We start from the raw sequence: 13,211 nt of genomic DNA, 5'->3' as shown, positions 1-13,211 counted from the left end.
TGATGACTATCTTCAATGTTATTGGTATTGTTCCTAGGGTTTTTACCAGGGCAAGTGTCAAAGGCTTCCATGGCCTCTACGGTTTTTAGCTCCCAGGGTTTTTGGAGTCAAGGAAACTCTAGATGAAACTGGGCTCACATTGGGGGTGGCCAAAGGGTGAAAAAAAATCCCACTATGATCGTAAGGATTCATGAGTGTGTGTGTACACATATGCATATATATGCATTATATATATATATATGGATTCATGTGTACTTATTCCAAGTTTGGCCTACGAGTCCTTGGAGATTTACGTCGGATTGTTTTAATCCGCGTGGATTTGTGTTGGATTCTCCTGGGCCTGCGTGGATTCATATGGATAAGCACAAAGTCTGGATTTGACCCTATGGGTTTGTCTAGATTCATGGGAATTTGGACAAACCCACAGGGTCAAATTCAAACCCTACATGAATCTAGAACAAACCGGTCTGCGAATCCGGACCTAGATCTGGTTCGGGGCCCGGATGCACAAATCTAGTAACTAGGGTTTTGGAAAATACTAGGAGATTGTACAAAGTGGTAAGGTCAGATCTTAAAACTATAGGTTCCTTGCTCTGTAAAAGAAGACTATTTAGGCCTAATTTTGATGCAATCAGCACTAGTCCATACAGTTGTTCCAAAGGGACCGTATTTGAGTTTAACATATGTTAGAGTACTCCCAAAAGGCTATCCAAAAGTATAGTTTATTTGGCTAATGTTTTAGAAAGTTTGGGTGAAAGGTGCAAAAATCAGTAAAAAAAAGACCTAATTGAAGGATAGGCCTAGTTGAGGGCTTAAAATGTGTTTTTGTGCAAGATCTATTTGTTGGGTTTTCTGATCAGTGGAAAAAAGTTTGTTCTAGTCCAAGGAGGCATACCAAGGTGTTGGAACAAGTAGTCAAAGGGTAGATCAAGTTTTGTACCTTTGAGGGCATTTGAGGGTTTTAGGAACATGTAGCAAATTGAGTGTTCTTTCAAGGTTTCAGAGTCATATTTAGAGTTTGAGTTGGAATCCTCTTGGCTTTGCATCATATGACCCCATTCCCTAGGTGTATGGACATTAATTGTTTTGTATAAAAGGGAGACCAATAAAATAATATGAAGTAATGCTTTTGTCAACGAAATCTTGGGGAAGGCATTTTTTTAATAAAGTCGATAGAGATAAAAGACGAAAACCCTTAAATGGTCAACTTGCTTGGAGGACATCTAAAAAAAGAAGCTTGGGCCTCAATTTGCATGATCTAGGTTATTGGTATCCGCTGAGCTCTCATTATGCAGGGTTGTAGCATTATCATTCTTCAAGAGAAAACTCTTGATACTTACAGGCTGGACATACCCCCAGCTTGCCTTTAGAGAGGAATTACATTGAATCATCAGCTGATTAGAGCAATTTGGTGATTGATGTGGTAGTTGTTTTGGATGAAAGAGGAGGCAGAAGTTTCATCTCAGAAGTACAGATCAGATTCATGGAGATAAGTTAAGGAAATTGTTTCATTCATAGCTGGGTCATTCATCACCAGGAAGAAGCAAACACCTTGAATTGAGAGAAAATTCAGTGTTTCAGCTAGGGTTTGGACTGAATGCGGGGTCTGATTCAGATTGGGAGTTGAAAATTTTGACTTTGTGCTGTGGGGGTACTTTATACTCAGCCATACCATTCATTTGCCAGCCCAATACCATTTCGAGCTGGATATGGGGTCTAGGTAGCAGAGCAATTCACTATTTTCCAGCAAGTTGGACGCCACAGCAGTTTATTTTCAGCTGGGTCACCTTCAGATTGGCTTTTTGTCAAAATTTCTCAATTTCTCATTTGTTGATTGTACAGATCTAAGATAAAAAGCTCTACTACATATTGTTAGCATTAGCTGGGTTGGAATAAGAGTTTATATTTATTACTTTGTGGTGTGCCAATTCATTTATAGGTATTTGTTATTTAGTTGCTAGCAGTTTATTGCATTTCTATTTCTATTTCTTTGAAAATCCAAAAAAAAATCAGAAAAGACAAAATCCTAACTATAAAGCTTGCAAAAAGCCAAAAAAATAGCTTCCATTCCCAAATGCCAAGTAAATAAGAGAAAACAATTCAAATTTCTGCCTTGGAAACCTAACAAGGTGTAATGTCCCGATTTTTAGCAAGTTCCTGCAGTTGGCCAAGTCGGTTCACCATAGCGACCCTCGTGAGCTGAGTGGGCGTTTTGGGGGTCTCAGTTATGGATTTATTATTTTTAGTAAGTCTATTTACAGTAGTTGCTATTTTTGGTAGTGTAGTGGGTGGCTCGGCAATTGGTCGTCAGCTGCAGTTAATCAGATTAAGAATTGCATGGGCTCTTATTTATTTATTATTTATTGAGTTGTATTATTATAATAGTGTTTATATTATTATAATAATGACTTGAAGAGATATTTCTAAAGAAACAAGTTCGAAAGTTTCTAGTGTTGAGTTCTTTTGGGAAACTTCCACAATTTCTGAAGTGTAGTTTTTCTAAAAACTTTGGCCAATGAAAGATTATAAATGAGAGCTCATTTCATTGGGAAAAGCATGCTTTGAAAATTAATTTTCTTTTGTTGCCTTTGTGGCTTTTTCCTGAGTTCTGATTTCTTTGCCCTTGCTGTGGTATAAGGGTCTAAAGTTGAGTGGGCAATTCACTGCTGAGGTATAGTGATTTGTGATATTCTAAATATTTATTATATCTCCCTAACTGTGTCTCCTGTGCCTGGAAGTTATTGTCTTGCTGAAAGATTGAATTCTGAAGGTAGTTTAAGAATTGCATTTGCGAGTAAGATTGCTCTGTTCTCCTACTGTTCTTTTGGTATCAAGGAAAAGAATAATTATGGGAAATTGTTTGGCTCTGTGAAGGCAATAATTATCTGTGATCTGCTATTGAAGGAAGCGAGTGATTTGATTGGAGGCTGCTGTCTCATATTACAGCAGCAGTGATCTTATTTATGACTGCATTTTATATTGCAAGGTGATGAGTCCAATCCAATACCCATGTCATCTGCAAGGGGGCCTGAATTCTTAATTACCAGCAGCTACAAATTTAATCTGGCTGCCAATATTAAAATCGTGGGTCTGAGAATTGATAGTGGGAGCTTTGTTTATCTTCAGCAAGGCTACATTAGCCATTTCTGGGCAGTGGCTTGTAATTTCTAGGCATTTGGGGGTTCAGCCCTGGTTTCGAAGGCATTGGGATTGGCGATTTTGAGAGTACGAGTCTATTTTGCAGTCAATATTGAAGACATTGGACAAGGAAGCACCAGTTTTGGGGCTGTTATTTAATACTGAAAAATCTGGGCAAATAATCAGGTTCCTTGTGAATGTTATTTGAATTTTCTTTACTAGTAATAATGATGCAAGCAATTTGTATTACCAGCAAGGAGTACATTAGCAATAAAATTCAGATTTAGTGTGTGAATTAGTTTTCAGACTTCTGGTTTTCATTCGACAAGTGAACAATCTGAAAATCGTACCTTGCAAACTGAATTGGTTTGATCAACATTATTGCTATGTGGAAAAAAAATGCCTTACCTTAAGTTTGGAGAAGTTACAATTACAAATCTATGAACATTAGAGCTCATTGCTATATTAGAATAATGAATGATAATTGAGGAGGGTTTTTACACAGGGATCTTTCATATTTTGTATTTTACTTACCCAAAAAAGTAACCAAGTAGACTAATTCTGACCTGAGTGTTTCAATGTGAGTCAAACACCAAAGTTTCTGATTTGAAGCTCCATAAAAACCAATCCGGGCAATTGATGTTCCAACATTCATCACCTATAAAACAAGCATACATTATACAGTGGTTAAAAACAATAACCAAAAATGTGCATGTCAGGCCTTTGTATGGGAATTCATTATTATTCAATCAAAAGCCAACATTATCCAAGTTGCAATAGAGAGAAAGGATTTAAAGAAGATAAAGTAAAAACTAAAAGCTCTAATGGAAGAGAAAAAAGTATAGTGCACGAAACTCATACTTTAAGATCAGCTATTTTTAAAAACTTAAGTTCACTAACCAAGATAATTTTGGAAATGTGATCTATAGCCCCCAATTGGAAACCATTGTTTAGTTTAAAAGAATAATATAAATGATGAATGTAAGTCAAGATCCATCTACAAAAAGATGATGATAGAAATCATGCACTCTTCCTCAAAAGGAGTCAACAAATAATCAGAAGTAAATTCCAAGCTTGATCACGTGGTAGTTTAACTTAAACCTATTTGCTCCATCCAACTGCAACCAACAAGTTTCAGTTTGCACAACAGCCATGGGAAACTCTGATTGCATTAGAGAAATCCAAAACAAATCTGTTGAAAATTATGCATATTTTAAGATTACTAAGAAATTCACCTAGTTTCTAAGGTATACATGGACGAATGATATCTCTTGGTGCAATGGAAGACAGAGACAATCAAGATCCACAATTTAATAACTACTATAATAGAGTGATCTATTTGAGAGCTATAAAATATGAAAAAATGAATCCAACAGTTTGTGACAAAATATGGCACTTATCAAGACTGATGAGTTTTTATCTCAAAAAGATCTTCCACAAAGGTTCAAGTGTGTATTCGAATATTATGATGTTTCTCTAATGGTCATCTTAGTCTTTAGTTTATTAAGTAGTTTCTATTTTCATCTTTAGTTCACAATTGTTTCTTTTAAAAACATCGTCTTTGTAAATCTATTTAAGGAATTTCCAACTCCACTATTAAATACAACTACAACAACATCAATTTACCATAACAAGGTATTAGAGCAAGTCAATGGGATTTCATAAAATTTGGTGATTTTTTTAAGAAAAATTTGAGCCTCTTTTGATCTGGAATTTTTCCTAGAAATTTGCTTTTCGATTTTCAGAAATAAAAATCATTAGAGGCATTTTATGAAACTTTTGTGGTTTATATTCAAGGATTTTTGCTAAAAATCGCAAGATTAGTGAACAGTTTTGATCTGATGATTTTTTGGTTGCAACAGAAGTCTCTGAGTTTTTAGGATTGCATGTAAAAGAAGTTTGTTATATCAACATGTGTTTGTTTACCATGCAAAGTCTCATGTTTTTCTACCCTTAAAAAATTATGATGGGTTTTCATAAAATTTTCCCTAAAATAATTTGGTGATGGGTTTTCATTAATTTTTCCCTTAAAAATTTTTCTAATGGGTTTTCATAATATTTTCCTTTGAAAGATTTCTGATTTTGTAATTCGCAAAGTTGTGTGGGATTCTTTTGTAGGTTTATAATTTTCTTAAAAATTTATTTGGTGGGTTTTATTGTTTTTCATAAAAAAAGGAAGCTTTGTATTATTTGGTTTTGATTGATTTTCCACCTCAAAAATCATGTTGGGTTTTGATCAATTTCTCCCCTCTCAAACCGTGTTGGGTTTTCATCGATTTTTCTGCTTAAAAATTGTGGTTGTTTGTAGTCCATTTTGGGGTATCTTGCTCATCTGCAAAGTTTGGATGGTTTGTCGATTTTTTCTAAAAATCGTGCTAGTTGTTCTCAACATTTGTCTCTAGTCTCGAGGAAAAGCGGCTTCGTTATCCAACATCAGGTTGGATATTTTATAATGATTTCAGGGCAGATATTTTGCTGACTCTAGGAGGGTTAGTGGCAGACTCATCTCAGTGAAAGAGTTAGTGGCAAGCTCTTGTCTCTTGTTGCAAAACATTCTAAAAAAGGGGACACCCTTCTCTATTTTTTCATGTGAAAATTTTTGCTTCTTGGCCATTAACATTTTTGTAGATCCAGGGAGGGTCATCTTAGTTAGTCTTTAGCTTATTAAGTAGTTTCAGCCCCCCTCCCCACCCTCTCAGTATAATCGTTTGCTCTTCAAAGTGTACCTAAACACATCCAAAACCTCGAAGAAAAAATTCATGTATCCACGTACCGGGTTCTCATACCCGCATCCGCATACGGATTCAAAGTAGTAACTAAGGAGATAATTGAAGAAGTGTTCCTATGCATGATTGCATTATTGTGTTATTATACACATGACTCTTGGAACTTGGTAAATAATAATATTATGGTGGATAAAGTTTAAATTGGTAAAAAATGGTTGTTACACTAATTCACATCTACACCACTCTATAGAACTATGTACACTTCAATTGTGCAAGTCTTAAATAGTGAGGTTTCTCATCTTAACCTAGGGTGTCATCCTCTTAATGCAAGTCTTGAGGCCCTTCATGGCCTCTCCATTAGATCTAAGAAGCTATTTAAATAGAAAAAAATGGGGTTGAGAAAGTAGCATGTTGAATGAATGAGTTGGTGAAGTTCATTTTTCCATCCTTAAACAATGATCTCCCATATGCGATCATTTTAAGTTTGTCCCCCTTGTAATTGTTTGGGATGCACTCTTCGGCCCTACCCATATCCTCATAAATATAACCCATTGGGTTTTGCTCCCTATCTCCCAAACAAAGAACTATAACCAAGATGTAGGTATGGGATGGAAAGTAATGGATTGTCCACCTTTTCTTGATATACAAAATCGGAAGGAAGCCCCACTAGGATCAAAATTAGATTCAATGAATAAAATAACCTAATGATGCACAATAAAAGACTAAATAAGAAAAAATGCAGTTTCGAGAAATACAAACTGGCAAAAACAGATAGGAAGGTATAATAATCTAAAACCAGAATATGAAAATTGCACTAACATGTAATCTTAATCTGAAGGTGATTTGCCAGGTAAAAAATGTTAAAGCTATTTCCAGGGAATTTCCGTGACAGGGATGTGTTTCTGGTACGGGTATAGATCAAAGCCAAAATTTAGGGGACGATATTAAAAAAATAGGAGAATTGTTTTATATAGAGCGAGAATTGAAATATGCATATCAATACATTGATGAGCCATTCACCATAGACATTTTAGAAGCACAATACATAGCAAATTAACAAAATTCAAATACTTTCATTGTAAAAATATGGCGTACATATAGCAAAAATGCCCAAAGGCTCCAAGTTTCATGCATGAAATGATATAAAATATTGAGATGTAAACAATGGATGTCCTATTATTACTAAAATACTTAAGAGTGAACAATAACATAGAAGTCTAACTCCATAATCAGATGTGCGTAAATATCTTAAAATGTAAATACTATAACTAAACTACTAAACAATATACGTAGGAGCTTGCAATAATATAATGCTATCCATAATCAGAAGGTGGTATGTCTAAGAGTCTAAATTTGATGCCATAGACTCCTCTTTCAACTACTGTTCACTCCTTAACTAGTTGCTCCTCATCTTGCTGCTTTTCTCCTTTGCAAATGTGAAAATGATTTTTTTTTTCCATTTTATGGTTATCTTATGCTTAGATTAGGTTTCTGTATTGTTAAATGTGGTTCGGGTGTCTTTAAGGACAAGCCAGCCTTGTTTTTCAAATTTAAAAATGTCTCTTTTTTTTAACCTTTATAGTCCAAAAATGGCTTGAGACATAGGGGATGGCTAAAAGTCCCCGGAACAGTTAGGGGACTTCTAGCCTCCCTACGGACTTCTAGCCATCCCCCTGTACCCTATTGTTCTCGAAGCATCGATTCAGAAACATCCCCTTTTTTTTGGGAAAAAGGAAGCAAATTTGAGGACAGAAAATTCCCATCTACGAGACGAGAGCGGGGGAAATTCAGCAGGGGATGTGTACTCGTGGAGCATAGTGTTAATGTTCTAGTAGCAGGGATAGAAATTATTCATACCTATGTATCTAATTTCATTAGATCTGAGTTGGCTTATATGTTTGGATAGTGGCATCCAAACATGATTGTGCACTTACAACATTACAGTCTTCTCAATCAGAATCGTTTGAATCTTCTTTTCTCAACATCTCCATTTTGATTGGCTCTCAGTCACTATCACTTCCATTTGGCTTTCACATCTTTTTCTTACAGCAAGAAGTAGAGTGGTGTGCCAAATTATTCCTTTTGAAACAACACTTACTAATATTTGTGGTTGGTTCTAACATCATGAGAGTCAGAGTTCATATTATTCTTTGTAATCTATTTTGCTCATTCACTACTCTCTCAACATTAGATTAGACTTTATCCTTCCGTGTCCCTCTAGTCGCCGCTATATAATTTGTCATATTTTGAGGATATTTGTCTCGTAGTTCCTTGTATCTGGCTTCGCCCAACTTTAATGAATATATTATTATTATGTTTCCTTATGTGTTAGCTAACGTGGAAGATATCAAGTGTTTTGTTTTTACATCTCACACAGATGTGGCATTGCTGGAAGATTTCTTTCATCTTTTGTGACTATCGATGATTTATTGTAACGACAAACCCATTTATTAAGATATTATCTCCTTAGTTAAATAATTTCTATAATGGTCAACTACTTGTCTGTAGTCCGTCTTTCAATCTAGATAGGAATGTTTCCTATCCTGTCTCTTTTGTCTTTAGTCCAGATAGGAATGTTTCCTATCCTATCTTCAGTTTTGTTTCTAATTTCGTCTTCAGTCTACGTTGTTTCTTTTAGAAACGTCCTTGTAATTCTTTATAAGGAACACATTTGTTCCTTTGTTAATCAATCAATCATTCGAAAATCCGTTAATCTACCAATTCCTGAATCTTGTAACATGGTATTAGAGCCATAATACCTTCTTCTTTTTTTGACAATTTTTTCAAATAAAAATTTGAAGTGAATTTTTAGTGTTTTTAAAAAAATTTCAGTTTGTCAAAATTGGCTGGTTTCTTTTAAAAATTTTGTGGCCCTTGCTTCTGTTGAAATCGCATTTGTTTGGGTGGCATTTCTTTGCAACTCGCGCCCAAGTTTCGTCTACAAATCGTGCCAGTTTTTTAGTCATCTCTGGTTACATATCTCATCTGAAAATTGTGTCCATTATTTCCTCCTTCTGTGGACATGTTTTTAGCTGCATTTTGAAAAGGTTTTTTTGAATCGCGGCTCTGTTTAGGCGCATTTTTGCAACCAACGTGACGTTGGATGTTGACTTGCACAACAAACACCATTATTTCCTCCAGATCGTAGATAGATTTGTTGTATTTGGTGCCGTCCAAGTTTTTTAAAACCCTCAACATTTGTTTTGCACCCAAAATTTGCCATTTTTTCTACAACATTTGTCATTGAAGCTCTTTTAAAGACCTATACTTTTTTTATGAAACCCTAATTTTTGGGCTTGAAAAAGTATTTTGAATAGATATTCTTGGTGGGGTTTTTGAGATCTCAAATGGGTCTTCATCAAATTTTTGTGGGTGCCTTATTTTCTGTGCCTCAATTTTCGAGCCTACGGATTTCAAATCCAACTTCAAATTCTTTCTAGGTTTTGTATCAGTTCTTTTGGGTACCTGTTGATTTTTTTTGGATCAGCTAGGAATTTGCCTTGAAATCCGTGCCTATTGAATTTTAGTCTTGAAGTTTGTACTTGAATTCTTCGAAATGGCATCTTTGACTAATCTGATGGATCTACAATTCAATTGCCGCAATTATAACCACTGGAAGCAGCGCATGTTAACCATCTTCAAGTATCATCATTTGGATGAGCTTGTTCTAGGCACAAAGACTCGTCCGACCTCCGACCAAGCAAAACAGGACAAGTTTGATGATCGCAATCGAGAGGCTATTATGCTTCTCAAGCTCTTTGTTATTGATGATCAGCTACTGCAGATTCCTTCTGGAAAGTCAGCTACAGAAATCTAGAAATATCTTAAGGAGCTACATGAAACATCTGACAAGATTCGGGCATTCTTTCTAAGAATCAGTTGTTCTCCATTATGATAGATGAACGTATGTCCTTGCAAGAGCATTTGACAAAGAATAAGGACATCCATGATCAGCTCGAAGCTATTGGTCAAAAAATGGAGGAAGAGAATATGGTAGTCATCACTCTGAAAAGGCTACCATCGTCCTATGAGCACTTCATAGAAACACTCAACATTACATCAACTAATGTTGATCTGAAGTTTCCAGAATTATGCACGAAACTTCTGCAACAGGATCGTTGGAAACAACAGTTTGGCAGCAGTGCTTCTACAGCCTCCTCAGAGCAAGCATTTGCTACAAAATCCTTTCAACAGAACATTGGCAACCATCAGTCTTCTCAGCCTTTCCAGCATCAACCTTCTACTCAATCCCTGGATGGCTCTACGAAGCAAAATGTACAGTGTAATTACTGTCACAAATTTGGCCATATGAAGTTCGAGTATTGGAAATGTTTGGCTGCCCAAGCAAGGCAAAATGCTTCCTAGCCAACAGCACAAGTTGTCGAGCTTCCTGATCAAGGTGAAGCTGCATTTTTTGCCTTCTGAATTTGTTTCTGTTTTTTCTGGGTTTGTTGATTTTCTCCTTAAAAATCATTTCATGTTGTCTGTAATATGCAAGGTTGCATGAGATTCTGGGTTTTACCGTTTTTTTCACAAAAACGAAGTTTTGTAATTGCAATCTATTTTGAGTCATAGCACTCTTCTAGCAAAGCTTCTTGGTTTCAGCATTATGTAGATCCAAGGAGGGTCTCAGTTATCCCAGAATGTTCCGACATCTGTATGTTGACCATTAAGGGAGGGTATTAAGATATTATCTCCTTAGCTAAATACTTTCTATAATGGTCAACTACTTGTCTGTAATCCATCTTTCAGTCTAGATAGGAATGTTTCCTATCCTGTCTCTTTTGTCTTCAGTCCAGATAGGACTGTTTCCTATCCTGTCTTCAGTTTTGTTTCTAATTTCATCTTCAGTTTACGTTGTTTCTTTTAGAAACAATGTCCTTGTAATTCTTTATAAGGAACACATTTGTTCCTCAGTTAATCAATCAATCATCTAGAAATCCACTAATATGCCAATTCTTGAATCTTGTAACACCATTTGAGTTCCACCTCTCTCTAATTCAAAATTTTAAACATCTTCAATTATGAACGCGAAGCGATTGTATTTTTCTCTTTTATGTGACCATATGTGTCATCAATGTGTGTGGTTTCATATTCAGTTTTCATCAGGAGTTGCCTGTGTGTGTAGGCACATAGTGTTCTATTGTAAGAAATGACTCAAAAGAGAGTTTCCCGTTCTGAAGATTATGATCATTTTTACTGTACAGGCATCATGTGCATGACACAAATTTATTCTATGTTTGATCTATGAATGATCACCTGTACGTTCATCATTTCTTTGTCTTAAGTATCTGCAAGATACATTAACTCTAGTATGTTCTGTAATTGCTAAGTGGATGTTGCCAGAATTATTATGAGGCTTACTACTTGATTGTTAAGTGTTAATAATCACTGGTCATATGATATTTTGATCAGCTTGAGAACATTGTATTGAAAGATTTGAGCTCTCAATAAAAGGATCTATATTCTACATGGACTGGAATTTTTCCTTGAGAGGGTTTTCCCAGGATAAGACTTTGTGACATCTTGTGTGTTTTGAGTTTTGGTCGTTTGCATTCCATTGTATTCTGGTTCAAAATTCAACATAGTATCAGAGCCAAGTTCAAGTAAACATCCAGAACCAGAATAGGTCAATTAAATTCTAGAGGAATGGTAATGACTAATGGGAGTTGAGTTTGAATTCAAAGAGTGCTAGCCTAGTTTGGATCAATTTCAATGCCTTTGTTTAGGGCTGTGGTTGATAGGTATGCAGTCAAGTTTAGCCCCTTTCTGAAGAATTGTTTGGCTTTGGCATTGCTCCAGAATTTTGGTATTATCAGCAATGGTCGGCAACATGTCTTGGATATTACATCCAGTGAAATCAGTGAATTTTGGCCTTGTGTTTCAACAGATTATTCGATTGTTCATGATCTAATTTCAATGAGTAACTAGTTGGTTTGGGCAGTGGCAATGGTTGTGCTGCAAATCCATTTGATAATTTGGAAGATCGTGCTCATTAGGTTCACTCTATTGATTGAAATGTTGTTTGCTAAGGCAGTTTCTTTTGTGGGTCTTGGGAAGATTCGTTTAGACTCTGGAAAATCGATAGACCTCAGTCTTTGCATGTATTTAGAAATCATTCTTATTGTGTCTTTCCTTCAGTTTGAATCCCAAGTCATGTTGTTTTTGTTCTCTTCGGCTCAGGAAATTCCATTACGAAGATTTGGAATGTGAGATAACCCAAATGAACAGTCATAATTCCAGGTCATGATCACAGTCAAATACAGTGATTGTATGCTGGTGACTAGGTATATTGATAAATCACAATCAAATACAATGATTGTATGCTGGTGACTAGGTATGTTGATAAATTGTTAAAGGAAGTGTTCCTTGAGCTTTGTAAAAAGATGTCTTGAGGGTAGGTCATGGACTGGCGGTTCAAGAAGCCCTTTTAACCCTTTCCAATGTCTCCCATGCATGGATATCATCAATCTTTTCTTCTTCAATTGTGTTGTCTTCATTTCTGAAAATCTGTCAGGAGTGAGGTATATTCTCAGGGTTGTTCCTCTTTCTTCAAGAGCTGATTGTTCAAGACATGGACTCTTGCTGGCACATGTTTCCTGATTCTCAAAGAGCTCTGTCAACAAACTGTATTTTCATGGATGGGAAGTCTGCAATTTCAGTTGTGCTGGTGTTGGAAGTTTTACTTTCTCTGTCTGCACTATAACCATGTGATGGCAAAAGTACAATTGATGGATTGTGAGGAAGCTTAGGCAATAAACAGATAAGTATTTATTATTGATCATGAATTTATATAGTTGACATAAATTCATGTTATATCTCTAAGAATAGTGTATCATGTATGCTTTTAGCTTTGTCCCGAGATATTTCTCTTAAGAATAGTTTGACTCTATGAACTATTTCTAATCCCTCTAAAACTGTTTCATGATGAATCAAGAAACAAACATGCGGACCCACTCACAGTCACTGAACCTCACTCTTTTTCTTAAAGATCCAATCTGTGTACTTTTCTAAAGGATAAATTTTACCATGGGATGGTGATGAGAGGATTGGAATCTTTGTGAGTTGCTGTAGCAGACATATTAATGATGTTTCAGATTTTAAGACCTGTCTTCTCAATCATCAAAGTAGGAAGCTTTGTTTACTATCATAAGAGGACACAAGCCATTTTATTTAGGGTTATTCTTCACTACTGAGCCCTCTGCAAGGGTGCATTGAGCTTATTTAGCTATCAATCCCAGATCAAAGATGCTTAAGGATTATGAGAGATTCCACTCCAGGGAGGTAGAACCTGATGCAACCCAGAAGGAAGTTATGCAGGTTAAAGAATGAAGACTCAGACTGTCT

The 13,211-nt window shown here is 35.8% G+C and overlaps 1 protein-coding gene across 1 annotated transcript in view; it reads right to left on the bottom strand.

Annotated features, from left to right (window-relative positions):
• Positions 1–13,211, bottom strand: part of LOC149565463 (Transducin/WD40 repeat-like superfamily protein) — a 204,729-nt gene that overhangs the window by 86,730 nt on the left and 104,788 nt on the right. Inside the window, exon 6 of the mRNA XM_089818994.1 lies at positions 3,705–3,796. Within this exon, the coding sequence (XP_089675120.1) occupies positions 3,705–3,796 (92 nt within the window). The remainder of the gene's footprint in view (positions 1–3,704; positions 3,797–13,211) is intronic.

This window comes from Cupressus sempervirens, chromosome 3 (assembly GCF_028749045.1).
Source record: "Cupressus sempervirens isolate cs-2001-9-10 chromosome 3, ASM2874904v1, whole genome shotgun sequence".
NCBI classification, from domain to species: domain Eukaryota; kingdom Viridiplantae; phylum Streptophyta; class Pinopsida; order Cupressales; family Cupressaceae; genus Cupressus; species Cupressus sempervirens.
The sequence above is the reverse complement of the archived record's forward strand: the minus strand, read 5'-3'. Positions and strand labels throughout refer to the sequence as shown.